Below are 20748 nucleotides of genomic sequence, written 5' to 3' on the forward strand. Positions count from 1 at the left end.
GATTTTAAAAATCTCAGCAGATGTGTTGGTGTTACATGATGGTTCAATTTGCCTTACTGATTCTCCTGGAAAGAGAAATGGCCTCAGAAGTTGCTGCAATCTGACGGCTTTTGTGTTGGTTTTGCTATCCAGAGTTGTGCTAATATTAGACACTGGTTACTTTATTATAGAGTAAATAGCCAGTTACTGACTGATGAATTGTAGACCTTTTTCCCCCCTCATGCCTGTGAGCTGTACTGGATGCTATGAAGATTGACATGATGGCTCCTCTGACTGAAGACTGATGATATGAAGCTAATCTCAGTACGGATATGGATGGGATTACTAAAATAGGTGAGTGAATGTTACTGGATTAAAAATATCATTTTGAAGTGTAAAGTAACATGTCCACTATCAGTTACAATAAAAGCTCTGTTGACTCATTGCCACAGGAACTTCAAGTACCCCAACACCAGGGTTAGAAGAAATGTCAGGATGGGGTAGTAGCATAGATCATGGATTTGCCTCTCTCAGATGAGAGGAAATGGTCTAGTTTTTCTAAACTTCACTTTTGAGCAGCTCTTCATGAAACCACATTAGATGCTGCTTGTTGCCCTGCATTTTTGAAGGGGTTGGAGGAATTGTAGCTTCTGTGCCTTAATTATGGTGCCCTAAGATTTCCCAGCCTTTTTCTGCACTGGTGAATTTTAATACTTCCTCTCAGCACACCTTAGTTAATGGATTTCTTAATTCCTCCAAGTCTGCCTTGTACTGGTTGTATTTCCTTTTCTTTCCCTTTCTAGACTGATTATGAGAGCTAAGCTTCCCTCCTCTCACATCTTCAGTCATACACTGTCCTCACGGTGAAGCTGCTCCACTAAGATCTCTCTTCCGGTTAGAAGATATACTGATTCTGGATTTGTCCTCTGCCTCCCACCTCGACATAATGAAGTTTCTTATCCTTATCACAGTCTCTTGTTTGTAGCACATTTAATAGAATTTCTAAACAGCTAGGAAAAGTCCAGGGCGCACACAAGCCACCAAGATGATATGAGGGAACCTTCCAAAGTCTATGCAAGTGACCCTACCAGGTCAGTTTGTATCCAATTCCCCAACAATCCACAAATATCTAGACCAGAGCAACAGCATGATTATAAGGGATGTGCCGACAGCTCTGTGGTTGAATTAAGTTCCTTCTTTATCGATTAGTGAATGCATTAACATTATCATTTTATTTTTTGAGCTGTTGATACAAAAATATGAAGCTTTTGTTGCCATGTGAAGCCTAAGACATGGGTTTATTTCATCTCACAGCCCATCTTAGTCAACAACTTATGTTTTTAAAGCCTTTTGAAGCACAATACAAGATTTAAGACAGCCCCCTAATTAAAGAATTGGGATTATATATTGGAAATGAAGGTAAGCGTGGCTCTGGGCATCTTTCTTGTCCGTTTTATCCAGCGTTTTATCCCATTTAGTCTCCTCTTTTCTACCTGGGAGGATAATGTCAGATATCACAGATGTTGGAGAAAGGAGGCTAAAATAAGTGTGTGACTGGCAGTTTCTTGCTACTGTAGTTGTATGGCTCCTGATTGCATGGAGACGTCCCCGGAGTTGCCTTAAGTCACCTGAAGTGAGTTTGAACACCACACAGCCTTTCCTAGAAAGGATCAAAACCAAGACGGACAGGGTGCAAACTTTGTGGGTCTGCCAATGGGCTTGTGTTCTTTGACAACTGGATGCCAATGATCTTGTACTTGAATACTACAAAAGAGCCCCTTGTTACACATTGAAAAGGCATTGTGGGATTGTAATGAGGAAGCTGAGTGTCAAAACAAGGATCAAGGAAGTACTCTCTTTTCCTATGTATCTGACAACTGATACAGTTAGATTTAACTTACTTCATAATGGCCACAAGCTAGTTTCAGTCCTGATGCAAGTTCTGGTGTATAAGAGTGAGCTGTGTGGCTCAAAAACTTGTCTCTTTCCCCAACAGAAGTTGGTTGAATAAAAGATATTATCTCACCCACTTTGTCAAGGCATAAGAGAGGCATTTTCCCAAACAAACTCATTTCTGCCAGCCAAGTTTTACCATGCTAAACCATCTAGTACAACGAGCTAATAGCTTGTATCTGTTCCGGGATGCTGACAAACTCTTGAGTAAGGTGGGGGTGGGATCTGAATATGAACTCAGGAGAGAAAGCAGCACTGATGTCTTTGGGTTTACTATTAACTTGATGATCATCATTAGAGCTTTTTAATGTGTGTTTTTCCTTTTTTGTATGTGGTCATTTGAATATTTGGATCACAGTAACCAAGGCTTTGTGTGCTCCACAGGAAGCTTGACATAAATCCTGTGGCAAGGTTCCTGCACTATCCAGTGCAGTAAACTAGAGCTCCTGTGTCAATTTCAGATAAGTTTAAAAATGGAGAGTCTCATTTAACTGAAAATGAATACAGGTTTCCTTTTGCTTTTGAATATTAAATGCCATTTATATTATACTGGTCTTACATTTCTTGGTCTGTATGATGCAGAATTTGGGGGGGGGGGGGTTGGTTTTTTTGAAAATGCCTGACCATTCTTTGAGCTGGTAGGGAGAAGCCAGAAGTTATTGCAGTTGCATATGCATCTAGGGAAGTGTGGGAGGAAGCATGGGTTTGAGGTAAGCCAGTTGACTAACTGGATGCAAAAATGAGGATCATCTATGAAATACATTAATGTTGGCAGTGATATTTGCATCATTAACATCTCAAGTTAATACCCCATTGAGATGAATTGAGGGACAGTTCACTCCTAAGCTATTGCTTCAGGCTGTCTGCAAACTCAGGCAGATAACCTTGCATTGGTTTGCACTTGATTGACATTTGGAAAATTTCGGTCACCACCCATAAAGTATGAGACATTCTTTTTTAAGTGTAAGTTTGGGTTCCGGCTCACAATTCTGCAGCAAGGGGTAGATTTTGAGGTAAATTCTTAGGCTGTGGAAGGAGGGAGTGTGGCCTTGAAAAAATAGCAATGTGGCTTTGTTTCTAGAATTCTTTTATCAATTTAGTCCTGCCAATAACACTTCTGCTGTGAATATGGTCATTAGGTTGAATTCTGAAATGTATAGCTGCCTGCAGGAGCTGTGATGTCTGTGCTTGTCCAAGTTTATCCAGAGAGCTGGCTGCAGCAGTTTGGGATTAGGCAGCTGTGACCTATCTGTTCATGCCTGCTCTGATGTCCTGTCATGTAAGGTTAACATGCTTGTTGTTATATGCTCACGGTGAACATGTCCTGTTCCTGAGAGATTCCACAGCGTTTTGTTTTGTCTACACTGACACTACTTTCATTTGGGTTCTAGAGTTGCTCCCAAATGGGGCTTGTTTCTTAAAACTGGCATTTTGCCTGAACATATCCCACTGATCTGATGATGAACTGGGAGTGTTGGATAGCAGGGTGCCGGATACTTGATGTCTATTTTAAAGGAGAGGAAGGATGGTTGAGTGTTTAGGATGCTATCCTGGGACTTGGGACACCTGGGTTCAGTTCCGTGCTCTGTCAGTCTGACCTTTGGTATGTCACTTAGCTTCTCTGTGCCTCTGTTCCCCATCTATACAATGGGGATAATAGCACTGCCCTACCTCACAGGAGTGTTGTGAGGATAAATACATTAAAGATGGAGATGCTCAGAAACTATGGTAATGGGCCAGATAATTACAGACCTTTAGAACATCTTGGAAGCTTGTTGAAGATAAGTTGTTAATAAGGATTTTGAAGAGTATTTGACTCAATATGTGCTTTGGTTGAGCAATTTTGGTGCCCAACACTGTGTACAGCAAGTGAAGTCTCTTATGAAAATACAGCTCCTAGCCTGCGCTTTTCCAGTGTCTCCTAGGTAACAGTTGTTTAGTAGTCTGCCCTTGCCAAGGATTTCCCTGTGACTGGCATTGATTTCTCAGAGGTGCATTCCTAATTGAGAGTCTGCAGTGTCCCAGGGAGAGGCTTCCATTGGTCTCATTCCCCTGGTGAGATTCAATAATTAAAAATATTTCCCTTTTTTATGTGTGTACACCATGTTCTGCGGTAGCTGCAATGTGCCAATCAAATGGCAGTTCCCTGGCTTGGAAGAGCTTTATCTAAAGGTATAGTAGCTGTAATGCAGAACTGTACAAAACAAGTAGGATAAAGTAGCACAGAGGCCATTGTGTGGGCACTAAAGCCAGAGCACTTTGAAATAATTTCACATGATTGTGAAAACCACACCAGCTTTAAAACCTGCTTCCACTAAGAAGCCTCTAAGGAGGTTCTAGCTTTCAGGTCATTGATCCATCTGTTTTCTCTCTGATTAGAGAAAGGGCAGAGGAAGGAGAGTGACATGGTGAATGAAACAAGTCACGAAGAGAGATACATATGGACATGTACTGCTCCACAGTGGAGTCTCTCTGGCCATAAGAGGAAACCTAAATAACTCATGAACTACGTTCTGCAGCCAAACAAGACTGGCTCTGAAGCATCTGAAATGTCAGTAGCTATTGACAGAGTTCATGCAACATTTATTTTTTCTGTTGCACTTAAATAAAAAAACATGACTGAAGCAAAACCAATTTGCAGAAGCCACCAGGAAACAAAGATGCACCAAAGGCTTTGGCAGAAGGTGTTTATATGGGAGTGAAACAACAACAGAAGTGAGTGCAGGATGTTGCTGTGAGTTGGATCTGCCAAGATAAACAATTGGGAAGCCAGCTCTGGAGCTGTATGCCACCCATCATTGTGCATTGCAAACATTAAAATATTTGTAAGTTGCTATAGCTCTTTCTGTCTGTTGATAAGTATTAGAGGTTGGTTGAGACATAGGCCTGTCATGGATATCTGGGAGTTTGAGAGTGCCTGCCAACCAAGATTTGGTGGCCTGCCATTGACTTCAGTGGTGCAAGTTCAAGGCCCTAAGATCAATCCTTGCCAGAAAATGGCCGCTACCTATTGGAATGATAACCTGCTAGCTGGTTATCAGTGTGGTAATGCAAGGCAATGGCTGTGGATTGGCCCTGGGAAAGGGATGGCCACTAACTGGTGCTGGCTAACTTCCTGGGATTCATTACATTAATTAGTGCATTTTAGTATAAGCAGCTGTAGATGTGTGTTCATTTTTATCATTCAAGTCTTGTTCTATTCTGGCTTTAGGCAGCCCATAAGCATCTTTGAGTCCTTAAACAGGAAACAAGCAAAAAGCTGAAGCAAAATATTCAAACTTAGGTGTGTAAGCTCTTACATCCACGTTTTCGTAACTAAATGTGTGTCCTTTTTGTTAGAAGTACCACCTGCAGCTCTCATTGAAGTCAATGAAAGCCTGCTATAGGTGTTCAGCATCTCTAATTATGGTCAGGCCAGGTATTTTGGTGCTGAAATATGGTTTTAAAAGTGGTTAATTTTAGTAAACTAATTTTGAAAAGTTTTGCGTAAGTGCTTGTGTATTAAAGCTCTCTAGGTTCATTTCTTTATTTTTAATGGGGCCGAATAATGCTCAGTCTGTGTTCTTTCTTCATTCTGAAATCAAAATGTTAAATATGGTGATGACAATTATTGACAAGTCGTCTAGAATTTTTCAACCCTTATTTAGCACTTAATCTGTGGAGGTCTTTAATGCCATTGTTGAATTAACAAGTTAAATGTTTCAGTGCTGAGATACCCAGTGTTCCTTATTCCTTCAAGTCTGAGGCTGCTCTGAGGGTGGAAAGAGGACAGGAGCTTGTATGAGAGATAAGTTTCCTTGATGATGTTTAACAGATGTGATACATGCACTCACGTCATAGCTGCTGCTTGTAGGACAGAGGTGAAGCTTATTATTGAAAAACATGCTTTCTTTCAGTCAGGAAAGTTTGAGATCAGCTTTGGATCATCCACCCATGTTGTTTGGAAAAGGGAAGGCATCAGCAAACCTGAAGATTAAACCAGAAAAACCCTCTCACCTTTTGTGCATATGATTAATGAAAGTAGACAAATGTAGTATAAATAAAATGTGCTCCAAACAAATTCACAGGCACAGAATAGCCAAATTAAGAACAATGAGATTATAGAAGTTAGATGGGAAGGATGCATTAGAACATTCAGTCCATCTCCGAGGGGCCAGTGCAAGATGGTTTCATATAGCACATTTTCTTAAGCTTTATTTCAGTCTTATTTTAAGCATTGAGAAATTGCACTTCCACTGCTTTTGGGAGGAGACTGTTCCATAGCCTAATACATTACTCTGATAAGGCTGAATATTAGTGGAAAAAAAACTTTCTTTCATCCCATCACTCCTACACACACACACTGTGCTGTGCAACACTAAAAATTCCTCCCCATTATTATTTCCATTTGTTAATTGTAGGGTTATAGCCTTCCCCTTAGTCAAATAATGCATACTTAAGGTGTTTTTTTTTTTGGTTTGTTTTTTTGAACACATGCTCTCTGGTAGTGTGATACTCGCAATGATGCCAGGATTTAGACATGGTTGAGTCAGGGCTTGGTGGAGGGTAATTAGTTTCATGTCCTGTGACAGGATATCTTTCTGTAGACAGCTCAAAACTGCACTGGACTTTTTTGTAACCATATTTCACTGCAAAAATACATCTATTTTGTTTTCCAGTGTCACTGTTTTCAGTTGTGTAAAAGTGTGATTCAGTTAAGAAAGTGGTGTTTTGTCTCAGTAGTCAGAATATCAGACACTTGGGCACCGCTGTAACCCAGTTGGCTAGTTCTGTTTCTCTTTGGCTTGAGGTAGAGGCAGGAGCCCCGAGTACTTTGTTATAGGCTGGAGAGGGCATATAGGTTGCCATCTTGGTAGGAATAATGCTCCACACACAACTTTCTCCCTAAAAAATATACGTACAAATATTACTTCCTCACAATTTAGAAATACAGTTCCAATGCTTTGTATCCCATATTCTCCAGCAAGTTGGCTCTATAGATAATTTAGCATTTAACCATCAATAAATCCTCGCAGCCTGGGCACTTACCTCCATCTTGCAGATTGGGAAGGTGGACAGGCGTGTCATAACTTGCCCAAGGCTACCCAACTCATTGGTTGAACTAGGATTAGAATAAAGGAACTGCACATTCATGTCTAATCCACCACTTTAAATATTAATAATATTTCAACTTGCCTTTCTTAATCATTGTGACTCAATGTACCCTAAGCTAATGCTGTTTATGGCAGATTTGAGACCACAAAGTCTCGTTTCTTCAGGCTGTGAGGATGGACTCTTAAATTCCCAAATGGTGCTGCATTGCCTCTGCTGGAGGAAATCCGCAACAAAGACTGGTGGCAATGAACTAACTTTTCTCTCTAGGGTACAGCTGTGACTATATACTCACTACTGTACTCTCTAGCAGAAACACTCACATGTGACCTAGTAAGAAGTTGAATGCATTAGTATGATCAGTTTGGGATGAGAGGCCTATCCCAGCCTTGAAACATACATAGTCTGACTTCTAGGAATGGAGTTTAGTAATGAAGGTGAAGATTTAATTGGAACACCAGTGTCCAGACCTGAGATGGGGGTTAGAACAGTTCTAATGTTACCCTGCTACGACTACTGCAGTGGAGCTTTCCACCTTTTACAGGATGCGGTCTGGTTTAGGGACTGTCAAACATTCTTGCCCTGCCCTGCCTCAGATACGGATTCAACAGGCTCTAAAAAGCTATGGGAGAGGTGCTTGTCTTCTGACTTTTCTTCGCAGGTAGGTGCTTTTAGTTTCTTGATTGTCTTCTTGCTTGAACTTGTTAATAGCTCTCAAAGGAGAGTGTAGGATTAGTGGACTGCTGAGCCTACCAAAAAAAAAAAAAAGTCCTGTAGCACCTTCAATACTAACAAATTTCTGCAGGCAGGTGCTACAGGACTCTCGTTGTTTTTGCTGTATACAGCCTAACACGGCTACCCCTCTGAGCCTCCAAAGTATCTTATCCCTTTAGCCAGTCTTCTGCACCTAACTTATATTTTTGCACAGACAAGTGACTTTGTGATTGCTGATTTCTCTTCATCTGTTTGATTTATCCTAATTTGTAATCTGTGCAGAGGAGAGAAATTAAATAGATGTCCTCCTTTGACATCTTAATAAATCACTGTGGTGTTATAATATACATAGGAAAATTGTCCACTAGAGGGCACATGTGCTCCACATTTGATACTTGTCTGGCAGTTGCTGAAATTGCCTTTGAATAGTTCCTTAGTATTTTGTTTGAGATCATACAGGTTATTGTAAAAATGTTTGTGTAAAGTATTTGGATCCCCTTGTTTGAAGCACAAGAAGAAATGAATCATGGTAGCAAAACTATCTGCAGAAAGGCTGTTCTCTTGGCTGCAGTTTTTCCATGAATATTGTTTGGAAGTTTTAGTCTGTACGTTTCAGCCAAAATTGACATTACTCTCTTCTGTACAAGAAGGGCTGTGCAAATGAAGTTTTCTGTTGCAAACACAAAGTCTAACTGGCTGAATAATTGATTTCAGACAGATTTGGTAAGATTTAACATTTATAAAAGTAGGAAAGAGGCAGGTTTGATTCTTTTGCTACCAAATATATATAAAATGTACCAAAGCAAATTCCCTGATTTAGAACAACTGTTAAACAATATTTTACATGAACGTTGGGTTAGATTTTTTTTTTATCTTTAACTTACTAGATTTTTGCAGCATAATAGAATGAAGTGAATGAAAATGAATCAGATGACTGAAACGCTGCAGTGTCGTGATCGTGCACAAAAGAATGAAAAGCTAAACTCCAAAGAGTAAAAGAGGGTTACAGGATATTACACCCAAGTAGAACTATTCTTAGCATGCTTTTGTGTACATGAGGCATCTGAAAGCGGGGGAGGTCTAACACAAATTGACAATGCATGCCCTCCTCTTATGCCTAGGCCTTGCATCAGGCCCAAAATGCCCCCCACCCTGTGTGCTTAGTGGTGTCTAGAACCTCCGCAGCACACCCATACTGGCAAACTGTAGAAGGTCACACCGTGGCAAAGAGAAGTAGCAGCAGCATATACTTTCACTGGCCCAGCAGCGTCTATGCCATCAGCTGTTTTAGACTCCTATGGTTTTAAGGAAAGAATTGACTGTCCAGGAAGAGGTGTGGGAGTAGAGGGAGGGGTGTGTGTGTGTGTGTGTGTGTGTGGGCGGGGAGGATGTTTCATGATGTGACAGGTCAGGCAAAGAGAGAAGCTAGTTAGGGACTGAATGAACTAGGAAAGGGCAAGCTGTGGGGTTATGAGTGGGCAATGTATTTGAAATAAGCAGCGGTTTAAAATAAATGGAAGCATCACTGGTAATTGCGGCTAGGTGGATTTAATATTAAAAGGGAAAACGATTGTGAAAGAGGCATTGTGCTCCTTCTTTTTGCCCAGGGCCAGGGTTAGGCGGCCCTGGTGGCTAGCCCACTGGGACCAGTGAAGCGAGGGTGGCTGCAGGTGCGGTAGCTGGCCGTGGAGGCTAGGCCAGGCTGGACAGGCCTGCTTCTGCCATGGGCTGTGTCTGTCCTGGGACCTCTGATGGGGCAGAGATGGCCCCTCCATGAGGAGTCCAGGGGGGAGAGCACGGGCCAAAGCATGGCCATGGGGCCAATTGCCGCTGTGCTCACAGGCCCCGGGGTGGGAACCCCTGGCAACTGTCCCCGCCCCCCCCACGGCCCCAGCACTGGGGGCCCGGCTGGTTGTGTGGCCATGAGCAGGGAGGGGCTGGGGGTAGCCCCTTGGGGGGGAGGGGCGAGCAGAGCTGGGCACCAGGCTTGGAGGGAAGGGGGCGGGGGGGGGGGGGAGTGGTGCTTGGGAACCTGGGTATGCAAGGCCGGGGGGGCATGGCTGAGTGCCAGGGGGCGGGGAGCAGGCTGGGCGGTGGGGATAGGCCAGGTAGAGTCTAGGCTAACCCGGGCTTGGGGCGCTCTTAGTGCTGGGGGGGGTCTTCCCCCCCTCCCACAAGGGCCGGACCTTTCGTATCCATCCCCCCCGCCCGCACAATGGCCTCTCCCAGGAGCAGGCCGGCGAGGAGGGGGTAGGCGCTCTGCCGGGGACAGCTCTCCGAGAGGAGCTCCCGGCTCGGCGGGAGGCGGGGCACCTCCCAGGGAACAGCCCCAGGGGGCCGTTGCTCCTCCGGTGGCGGTTGGCTACGGTTGCCATGGGGACAGACCCCCTCCTCCGCTGACGCGAGCGGTGACGCGCGGGGAGGGGAGGGGAGGGAAGGAGGGAGGCGGGGCGGCGCGCGGCGCGGCTCCAGCAGGGCGCCGCTCGGCCGCACAGAGACGGACCCCGAGCCGGAGCCGCCGCCGCCGCCCCCCCAGCCCAGCATGGTAATGGCCGAGCCCCGGCGGCCCCCCGCGCTGCTGCCCCGCGGGCCCGGGCCCGTCCGCGTGGGGTTCTACGACATCGAGGGCACGCTGGGGAAGGGCAACTTCGCCGTGGTGAAGCTGGCGCGGCACCGGATTACGCGCAGCGAGGTGAGGCGGCGGCGGGGGCGCCCGCTGGAACCGGTCCTCCCTCGGCCCCCGGGACCGGCTGGAGGGGGGACGTCTCCCCGCCCCTGGTACCGGCCCACGGGCCTGGCACCGCCCCTCCCCCCCTCGCGCGGGGCGCCCGGCCCCGAACCTCAGGGGCTCGGCCCCTCAGAAGAGCGGCCCAGGTGGGGCGGCTCGCGGCGGGGCCCGTGAGGCGGCAGGCCGGCTCCCTCCCCGCCCCCCACGGCTGAATGCCATTGTCACAGGCCCGGCCGGCCCGCAGCCGCCCCTCAGCTCCCTTTGTCCCTGCAGCCGCCGCGGGGCCGGGGATGGTGCCTGCCTCCCCGCCAGCAGGGTGGGGGGGTGACGGGGGTCTGGGCAGCTCTGTGGGGCAGCCCCGGCAGCTCCCCCCCCCCCGACAGCGCCAGCGGTGACGGCGGGGCGAGCTTACCCCGGCCCCGAGGGTGGATTCAGTTTGCCTTGGCCATGCACTAGGCAGCCCCCGGACGGCTGACCGCGCAGATGCAGGAAGACAAGGTGGGCGAGGAAATATATTTTTTGTTGTTGTACGGGGCCAACTTGTGCTGGTGAAAGCTCTGCCTAGCGTCGTTGCCGTGCCGGGCTCGTCTGCAGGTTCGCGGGCTGTAGCAGCCCCGAGAACCAGACGGACCTACGTGCCCTTGCCGAGATGCTGGTGTGATGAGGGTCAGTTCATGAGAGGCACTGTCAGCAGGTGTGTGGCAACTTCGTCATTACCGAGTGCAGAGCAGGTTTGAATCCTAAAGGTTCCTTAGTCCGCCCTCAGCGTTTCCATCTGTGCAATATCTCTGGACGTGGAGCCAGCTTTGGTACTTCAGTTTAAAGAAAAAGGATTCTCTCATATCCCATTCCCCTGAATCAGCCTGTCTGTGTACTAAATTACAGGTATCAAGAGGCAGAATTATAATTTTTAACTTTAATTCAACTTTAATTTTAATATGGTTGCAGGGCAGGTGGTAGTTAGCGGTCACTGTTTACGTTTCTGTGCGCAATGTTATTGACCTCTGAAGGTCCCTTCTAGCCCTATGAGTCTATGAAAATCCAAAGTAGTAAAGGAAATTTGATCAAGTTATGGCCTCACTCCTCAAATTGCATATTAAGGCACTGAGTCAAATTATTTTTAAATCCTTGCCTTGCTACTACTAAATACCCAAGTTTGGAATTTAGCGTTTTAAGTAGTGTTCTTTTCTCAATTATAGTGTTGATGTTTCACTCATGAGGCAGTAGGTAAGCCTCTTTATTTTTTGGTCCTCATGCACTGTGTCTCAGTGGCAGTGCAGTAGGGCGGGGATATTTCTAATTTTTAAAATACAAGGAAAATTAAGATTGATTTCTGTTGGGTTTTGTGAAATTTTAAAATCATCTAAACTTTGAGCCTAAACACATTGGCAATATTCTGTTTGTTACAAGTTGTCAGCTTCAAAAAATGGCTGAAATTAATAGAGTTCTGTTCTAAAAACTTTAGTAAATGTCAATATAAATAAGTTTAAATTTGGTTAAATAGGTTTGCTTTTTGGCTAGGTCCTTGTATGCTGTGCTCAGTCCGGAAGATGTTTTTATAGTTCACATTGTGAATTGCTATTGTCAAGATGAAGGTGATTCCAGAACTATGAATGGGAGGCTGAACTTACTATGAATGACATGGTGTATTTTAAAATCAAACTAAATTGAAACGTAGGTTTTTCCCATAGTTTTTATAGCAGGTTTGTCTTTGCCAATGGTTTGTGGTTAAACCTTGTTGTGCACTTTTTTTTTTTTTTTTTGCACTATCAGTTATTTCCACAACCAGAAATATATAAATATAGGATTAGATAGAACATTGTTGGATCAGTCAGTAGGAGAAACTAGCTGGGTTGCAAGAGAGGGGGACACTATTAACTTTCACTAATGGTAAAGGGGACTTGCATTCTGACAAAGTACTGTTACATAAATGGTTAAAAAAAAAATCAGGCCTGTGTGAATTCCACCAAGCTGCTTAGCTAAGTGTTGGCCAGCTATACACACACAAGAAATTGGAAGGGTTTCTGGTCAGCTGAGACTTCTGATGACTCTTCTGGGGGAAGAAAATTCAAACTCAGAGTGTAGCTAATAACTCTTATGCATATTTCTGGAGTCACTCTGTGCTCAAATTCAACCTCCTGTAAAGTAGGACTGTCTTAAGTTTGAGGAAAACTTCAGATATATGAAGTTCTAGAATCAGAATTGTATCAACGTTTCACTTGCATGATTACACTACATTTATGTGTTTCTGCTGAGACTCATTTGGAAAAGTAATTGTTAGCAAAGACTCCCCTGGTGTGACTCTTCATCTCCCTGCCACTGCTCTTTACATTATGAATCTGTTTACCTTGTTTTCAGCATAAGTACTTTGCAGTTACAGGTTTGTTTCATGCAGCCCTGCTCCTGTGGAGCTGTTTGGATGCTTAGTCTTTATATACATAATTCTACCAAGCCAAAAATTCTGTCAAACCTAAAACTGTTTTTCAGTCATATTTAAAAAATGCAATAGGTATTAAGTACATAAATCTGATATACATACAGAATCTATCCTATATATGGGACCCTATGTAGTGGAATGGTAGTAGAACACTGAAAACCTTAAACTTAATTGTCATGAAATTAGCCTAACAGATAAAAGTGAAATCAGACTGTAACAGAATGTGTACATAAGAAAAGGTAGCCAAGAAGGTGAAGTATGGCATACTAGTTCTAAATTAAATGTGAAACCATACAAATGCAACATTAAGGTTGCAGTTAAACACTCAAGTGAAGAAATGTGAAAGTTAGAAATGTGGGAATTGCTGTGGATTCTCAACCATGGTTGATATAGTCTAATACCCTGCCTCTAAGAGTAGTCAGTACCAGATGCTTCAGAGGAGGTAACTGCATTGTTGTAATGGCAATCTTTGCTCTGCCCATTGTGTATTCCTTACCATTTAGATTCTTGATAGGTTCTTGCTTGCAGTACATGCTTGTTGATTCACAGAAATATTCTGTGATCAGATGATTATGTTTATGAGTATGCCCACAGGAGAAGTTATGATCAGGAGGACATAGGAAAAATTAGGAGATGGCAACAAAAATTAATTAGAAGCATTGAAAGAGTCCTAAGGGAAACTCCGAAAGATTAGGACTGCTTAGTTTTAGGAGGTAAGTAGTGACATGAGGTATAAACATGAATGGTAGACAACATCAGTTGGAAACTGCTCCTTACTATCTGATAATACAAGAGGGACATCCTCTGGAATTATAAAAGCAATAAACTTACAGATAAAGGAAATACTCAAATGGATAACCAACCTTTGGTACTCTTTCCTACAAAATATAGGGCATTAAACTTAGGTCTCAAATGGTTAGTCATTTATGTATTGATATAAGCCATCACTCCATGAACTAGAACAAACACTTGTTACTAATCAGTCCTCATGGTTCAGGATGTGTGTCAGCCACCAATTGCTTGACCATGGAAAAGCTTCTCCTATATGCATGTTATTGCCTAATTGTTCATTATATGTAGCTGTATTTTCCTCCAAAGTGGCTGCTGTAGGAGACAGAATATTGAACTAGATGAATGGTTGGCTGATCCAGTGTACTGAATCCTGAACTAGATAAACCATTGGTTGATCAAGTGTGCATGTGCATAATACATACTCATAAGTACACTAGTTTAATGACACAACAGCCCCCACCCTCTTTGTTATGCCTCACAAATTGGTTTAGCTCAAACTGATTTAAGGGAAGCAAATACTGATGTAGCTATGTTGGAACAAACCCATAGTGTGGAAGCATTACATGGTTTCAGCGGAGCTTGCACCAGCATGACTTAATCCAGAGCAGAGTAAGCCATGTTTTACACTTTTACAATGAGTCCACATTGGGAGTTTGCAGTAAGGTAATTACACTGGTGCAAATTTCTCAAACCTTGAGAGGGCCTAAGGTTTTAGTTTGACTTTTGTGACTTAAACAGCAGCTGCAAGGGAGAAAAATTGGTTTTGTGCCTTTTTTGCTTTGTCTTATAGATCTGAAAAATATTCAACATTTCCCTTACATTAGAAGTCTGGGTCTTTTTTTTCTGGACGCCTATAAGGATAGCATCAAAACAAAATAGAAACTAAATTAATCTTGAGCAATTGAAAGTAAGGATTATTAGTCAGACTAACTTCATTTTGTTTGACATCTGTTTAAATTTGGATGCCTGACAGTTTCAGTTCCCTGCCCCTTTGGTTGAAGGCAGAGAAGGCTCCCACTCCAGTTCTCTAGTTCTTTAGCAAAAACAAGGAAGGAAAGACTTAATATTCCTGATGTTTTGAAGGTTTAAAAACCTAAAGACTTTTTTAAATCTTGCTTGCTTTTTTCATCTTAAAATGAGGGAGGGGAGCATACCCCAATTTTTACCCCTTTTCAGGTCATCTTTAAGCTGTTTTAAAGCGTTTATTTACCCTTAAATCATGAAAGCTGTGTGTGGTACTGGTGAAAGGTGTGTCAAATACACAATGATTTGCAGTCTTAATTACAGGAGTATGCTAGAATCATATGACTTGCATAATTGTCCTTAATTTGGTGTGTGCTGTAGGTGGTGACGTGTTACTTAGTGGTTGACCATGCTACAGAAATGAGAATTCAGTCATGCACCAAGTAAGCCTTTATGCAATGTACTGAAAAGATTAGTGCTGTTCTGATATTTCCGGAAGACACTACTGATTGCTAGTGAGCAGTATATTCAAGTTTACTGAGAAAGAAGATCTCAGTTCAACATTTGGTGCAAAAAATTAAAATGAAATCTTTGCTGCAGTCAGAAGCAGCATCTACAATTTGAACTAAATAGGATTTGACCCACATTTTATCTAATCAAGACACTGTTAAAATTGCTGGTGAAAATGAGCTCAGTGCCAAGTTCCTATTCACATTTATATGTAGTTTTACCGAATTTCCAAGTCGTTTTTCTCTAAACCTTCAGATCTGACAATGGGCAGGAAAATTCAGGATTCAAAAAAGGGTCAAGTATCTAATTTACATTTAAACATTGGAACAGAGGAGCCAGATGTCTACTATTATACTACCTTTCAGATTAAGAAAATATATAGGCATATATTGCCTACAACGTCCATCTTAATATAAAACCTCAAACTGCATTTGAGACTATACACCAAAATATTTCTGTAATTAGCAGCACCTCTTACTGCATCTTTGTTCCAGAAAAACTACTAGCGCTTCACTGTAGCAAGAGAGTACCTACTACATTTTGTTCTGTTCGTTATCATGAGTGTTTTTACAAAGTCTCTGGATGAGCTAGAAATAAGAAGCCTTTAATATTTATTGGTCTACATTTATTTGATATAAACTCTTTTTTGTTGTAATTGTTGCCGCTAAACAGATACTCTTGTTCAACAAGAGTACCACATGTGGGATTATTTTAGAAATTCAAAAAAATGAACTAATACGCAGCTAAATAAAAAATATTTAGACTCATATAATTGCATTTTATATCAAAGAGAGATTGTGTGTCAACTGTTGTGTTGACTGATCTGTATGATGAAAATCTTGGTTTTTAAACATTTGACTGAAGCAGGAGCATGTTCATGGATTTTTAGCAGGTTAGCAGAATTCATCTGTTGATCTACCCTCACAGCAGGCGATAGAACATTGTATAAAGCTGCTGAAGTTGGCTTTACTTATTTTGCCAGGGCAGCTTTTTAACTCCAACTAGAATGAAAAGGAAGATACTAAAGGATTCTCTGGAAAGAGAGAACATTAGAGCAGAGGAGGTCCGGGAGGGAAACCCTAGGGACAACTAGTGATGAGAAGAAAACTAAAATGAAGTTTCTTTGTTGTTGTTGTTAGTAATAATAACTAAACCACAGGAAGGAGGAGTGTTTGGATGCTAATTTAAAGTCTGTTTGTTTTGTGGACTGTAGATGGACTTAGCCCATTCAGAGTGATGTTCAGCTCTATTTTATACCAGAGTTTTCCTAATACAGCTGAGTAACTTGCCTCTTAAGTCTAATTGTAAAAAAATGTTGTTGCATTTTTAAATGCAAAGTTAAATGTAGATTTAACCAAAAAAAAGTTGTAAGGCTACAAAGTATTACATTTTAAGTGACCAAAACTGAATTTTTCAGAACTAGTTTGGATCATATCACTGGCGATTAAATATGGAGATATGAAAACAAGATCACCTACACAAGTTCAAAGCCTGAGGACATTAAAAGAACATTCTTGTTCTTAATGAGATACGGCTTTTTATAAAGACATTAACTTCATAGGAAGTGTTGGCTTGTCAGATTCCTTGACATACTACTATACCTGAATACCCTACATGAAAACTAAATGTGACACAGGTATTTGTAAGTTACATAGCTGTAAGTGCAGGGTACTTAGAGCAACAGTGTTAAGTGTTGGTTGAATTTTTGCAGCGAACAGCTATTTCATAGTGTGGGAAATGTAGAACTCTTGTACAATAGATTCTAATAAAATTGTGTGGCATGCTGGTCTTTAATGCAAATGCATTTTGCTTTAGAGTCTGAGTGACTGATTTTTGGTATGAGGAGGTTAATGTTGTTTGGAAGCCATTAAAAGAGATTTTCTTGGATTTGCACAGAAACATTTGACTTGAGGACTGAATTTCTTGGAGCTGTATGGCTTCCTGACGTTCAAATGAAGGAGTTATTTTCAGGTCTTTTCACCATCTTCTAAGTCTAGACAGGTTGTATAGTTAGGAGATTTTTAAACATCTGCAGCATGTCATCTCAATGGGGAATGTTTGAAAAAGAAGGGAGTAGCAGAAAGCCATAAAGAAAGCACATTAATTTAACGTTAAACTATAATAAATGTTATAGCAGGACTCATAATTTCACCACTCAGTTTTCTGAAAGATTCTCCTTTGGGGATGAAACTGCCTATGGTTTGGTCCCAGCTCAGAGATTATTTTTGTTTTTTAGTTAGCAAAGTCCCTTCAGGCATTTAAACCAAATAAATGTGAAAAATGCATTCTCCATTTTGAGTAATTTTTAAATAATTTGAATAAAAAAAATGATAAACTATGATTATACATTATTTGCTCTTGGAAAATAACAAGCATCTGGTATAGATTAACAGTCAGTGAGATTACAGGTAAATAAAGACCCTTTTTACCCTCTCAACTCATCTGTTTTGGTTTTTTTCTTGTGAAGTGTTCTATTTAGGTAGGTCTGACTGAGGAATAAATGATTTACAAGACAACTCAACTGAATTGAGTGTTTTAAAAACTTTGTTTTGGGCGTGTACTTAGGCAGTTACTAGCTCCCAACATTAGCAAAACATCCATGGATAAAGTTGTCAATTTAGGAAATTTTTGTAAACAGACTTGAAAGCAGAAACATTCTTCATTGAAATATTTATGCTCCTTCAGTGTTTATAATCTCTGTAGAGATTCCATATTCAAATACAGGAGCAAATTGTGGAAATGCCAAGCTCAGATGGAAAACCCAGCAGCATTTGTTCAATTCAAGGAGCTTATACGCTTCACTGCAGGAGCTTTTAATTACAAGCCATATAAATTATAGATTTTTTTTTTCCTGGGGGAGGAGGAATGGAAATCCAGAATACAGAAGTGTGTATTTAAGAGAGTGACAGCATTTTGGGTGAACTGAAAAAGATGAAGAAAGAGCCTAGGAAGGCGGAATTTTGCTGCTTCCTCCTTCAAGTTGTCCAGATTGCTGCCACAGGCACTTAGTGTGCTCCATTATTCTGACTGTGCTCTCCTACAGCACCCTTCACTAGCTTTTCCTCACCCTTCATATCAGACATAAGCACTCTGCTCTTTGGGTCCCTACATAACTTAGCCCGTGCCAACCTCTGTGCCTTAGTCTTGTCACACATAAGATGCAGGCAAGCAGTGACAGAAAATTGTTTGTTATGATTAAAGGGAGCCTCATAAAGGGGTAGAAGGAAAGATCGAGGAAAAAGTGTGCTGTGGGTCAAGTGTAAGGCAAAAACAAATGGGCTAGGACAATGAAAGGAAAGAACAGAGAGGAAATGGAAAGTCTCAGAAATTTTTCTGTACGTAAAGCTTTTTCAGTCTGTGCATATAGTAAGGAACAGTTAGAGCAATGGGCTGGTGTGGATAAATGAAGTAGGAGGCAAGACTGATACTCTGTAAGATACTATGTACAGGGGAGGTCGAGAGATTAGGCTATTAATGTCAATTTTGCCATTATTTACCTACAAACAGTTGAGAGAGAGTGGTTGGTTTCTTGGATTAGGCTTGTCTGGTGAATGAGTATATTTGGATTCCACTTCATTAATAAACTAGAATATAAATCGTCCCAGTTAACGTAAAATAGATCTATTATTACTCTGCCATTATTACTCTGAATGGATCTAGATAAAGTGAAGTACCAATTTGGAGTGGGGGTCACCCCAGAATAGTTGAGAAGCTTTTTTTTTTTTTTTAAGTGAGAAGTAGTGGTTTCCATTCTTTTTATTGAGGGAGGAGCTGAGTTGTGCTGGAAACAGTGCTCTACCCAGAGCACACCTACCCTATTTATTTATGGTTGATGAGGAAAATATAAAAGGCCACTTCCAGTGTCTGTTTGATATTGCTTTTTCAGTGAGCTACTATAAAGTAAATGAGGGAAAGTGGGGAAATCTGCCACATAGGGAAACCTTTTTTAAAGCAAATATTTCCTAATGTGTGTATAAGAATTTTAGTTTCCATTTTTTTTATTGTTTGTTTTTGGATATTTTAAAGCCTTATAATTTTCTAGGGAACTTTGTTTTATAGGTTGATGAAATTGTGACTCCATAAACTTGTTCACAGATCAGTTTTATTAGCAATAAACAGAAATTGGGGGGAACCTTACATTTTTTTGAACAGACTGAATTATTGTTTATATCCTTGTTTATTCCTACATCGTGTATGATCACGCCAAAAAAAGGAATTTGCTTACCACTCTGCTTTAATATGTGACCAGGAAGTGAACTACGGAGTGTATGAACAAGAAGTAATACAGACAGTAACTTAGGCCGTGATCTGACAAACACTTACATGGGTCTTACATGGGACTTACATTTAATTTTGAATATTTGCGTAGTTCTAGTCAACTGAAATGCATACATGTTCTTTTCAGCTATCTACTTTATGCTTGAAGGCAAGGAGACTACTCATGTTCAGTTAAGTGTGTGTAGAAGTCTTAGGATTAGTGCCTAATTTAAGACAAGTTGCAACAAATGGGTGTGATAAATCATCAGAGGGAGTGGTAGGAGGAGAATGAAGGTAATATAAATAGAAAGGTAGTTACATAGACTAGTTATGGAGGAATTTAGATAGTTCTGCATCCTTTACAGCTGTTTTTAATTGAGTTACAAATCAATCAAATAGAGCTCAGCAATCCCTACTAGCTATCTTCCTAGCCATTGTCAGGTGGTGGTGGTAGTAGCAGTTATTTGTATTACGGTACCACTGAGGAGCCCCAGTCATGGACCAGGATCCCATTGTGCTAGGCGCTGTACAAACAGAACAAAAAGACAGTCCTTGTGATTGTTTCCGTAGACATCACAGTAGAATTGTGTCTCGAGGAGGGACGTGAAGGAGCACGTGGTAGAGGCATTATGAAATAATTCAGGATGAGTGTTCCATGCATAAAGAGTGGTAGGGAAGAAAGCATGAAGATTAATGTGGAAGAAGTGGACAAACAGGCAGTCCAGGCTGGCTTTCTTAATGAGATGGTGCAGCGAGGTATGCGTGAAAATGATAGAGAGGGGTAGAGTTGTAAAGGGCTGTCAAGGTGAAATGAACTTGAATTTGATGTGGAGATTACAGAGGACAGATTCAGGGATTATTGGGTCTCCAACAGATACTAATACCACATGTTCAAGAGGCAGATGCAAGAGTCCCCATAATAAGTAATCCGCACATAGGGGTTAGGATAAAAGACATACTACGAATATAGACATGCTCTAAGACATATGCCTAACATTATGAAAGGGGATGTTTCTTCCTATCTAGTAACTATAGCTAGCCTTGTTATTCATATAAATGTTTTTTCTTAAATTATGCTAAGATCTTGGATTCAAATTATTACTATCCTTATTAAATTTATCAACTTTCAGTTTAATTGGATGTTGTACTTGTACCATGAGAAATAGAATTCAGGTTCTCCTGTTTTACCCTGTTGCTGTTATGTATGTGAACCCCATCAGTGTGACAGCTGAGCCCATTCCAAGTTCTAAAAATTGTCTCTTTCTCTCGCTCTCTCCTTTCCCACTTAGTAGGATAAATCACTTTATTCATTCATGGTGTTGTA

The 20748-nt window shown here is 41.6% G+C and overlaps 1 protein-coding gene across 2 annotated transcripts in view; it reads left to right on the plus strand.

Moving 5' to 3' along the window:
• The first annotated feature begins 10141 nt into the window (after positions 1-10141).
• Positions 10142-20748, plus strand: part of SIK2 (salt inducible kinase 2) — a 95812-nt gene continuing 85205 nt past the window's right edge. For both annotated transcript variants that reach the window (XM_067565272.1, XM_067565287.1), the window contains exon 1: positions 10142-10429. In XM_067565272.1, the coding sequence (XP_067421373.1) occupies positions 10280-10429 (150 nt within the window). In that variant the 5' untranslated portion in view covers positions 10142-10279. The remainder of the gene's footprint in view (positions 10430-20748) is intronic.

Source organism: Emydura macquarii, unplaced genomic scaffold (assembly GCF_026122565.2).
Source record: "Emydura macquarii macquarii isolate MOO-44397 ecotype Brisbane River unplaced genomic scaffold, CSIRO-AGI_Emac_v2 contig_312, whole genome shotgun sequence".
NCBI lineage: Eukaryota > Metazoa > Chordata > Testudines > Chelidae > Emydura > Emydura macquarii.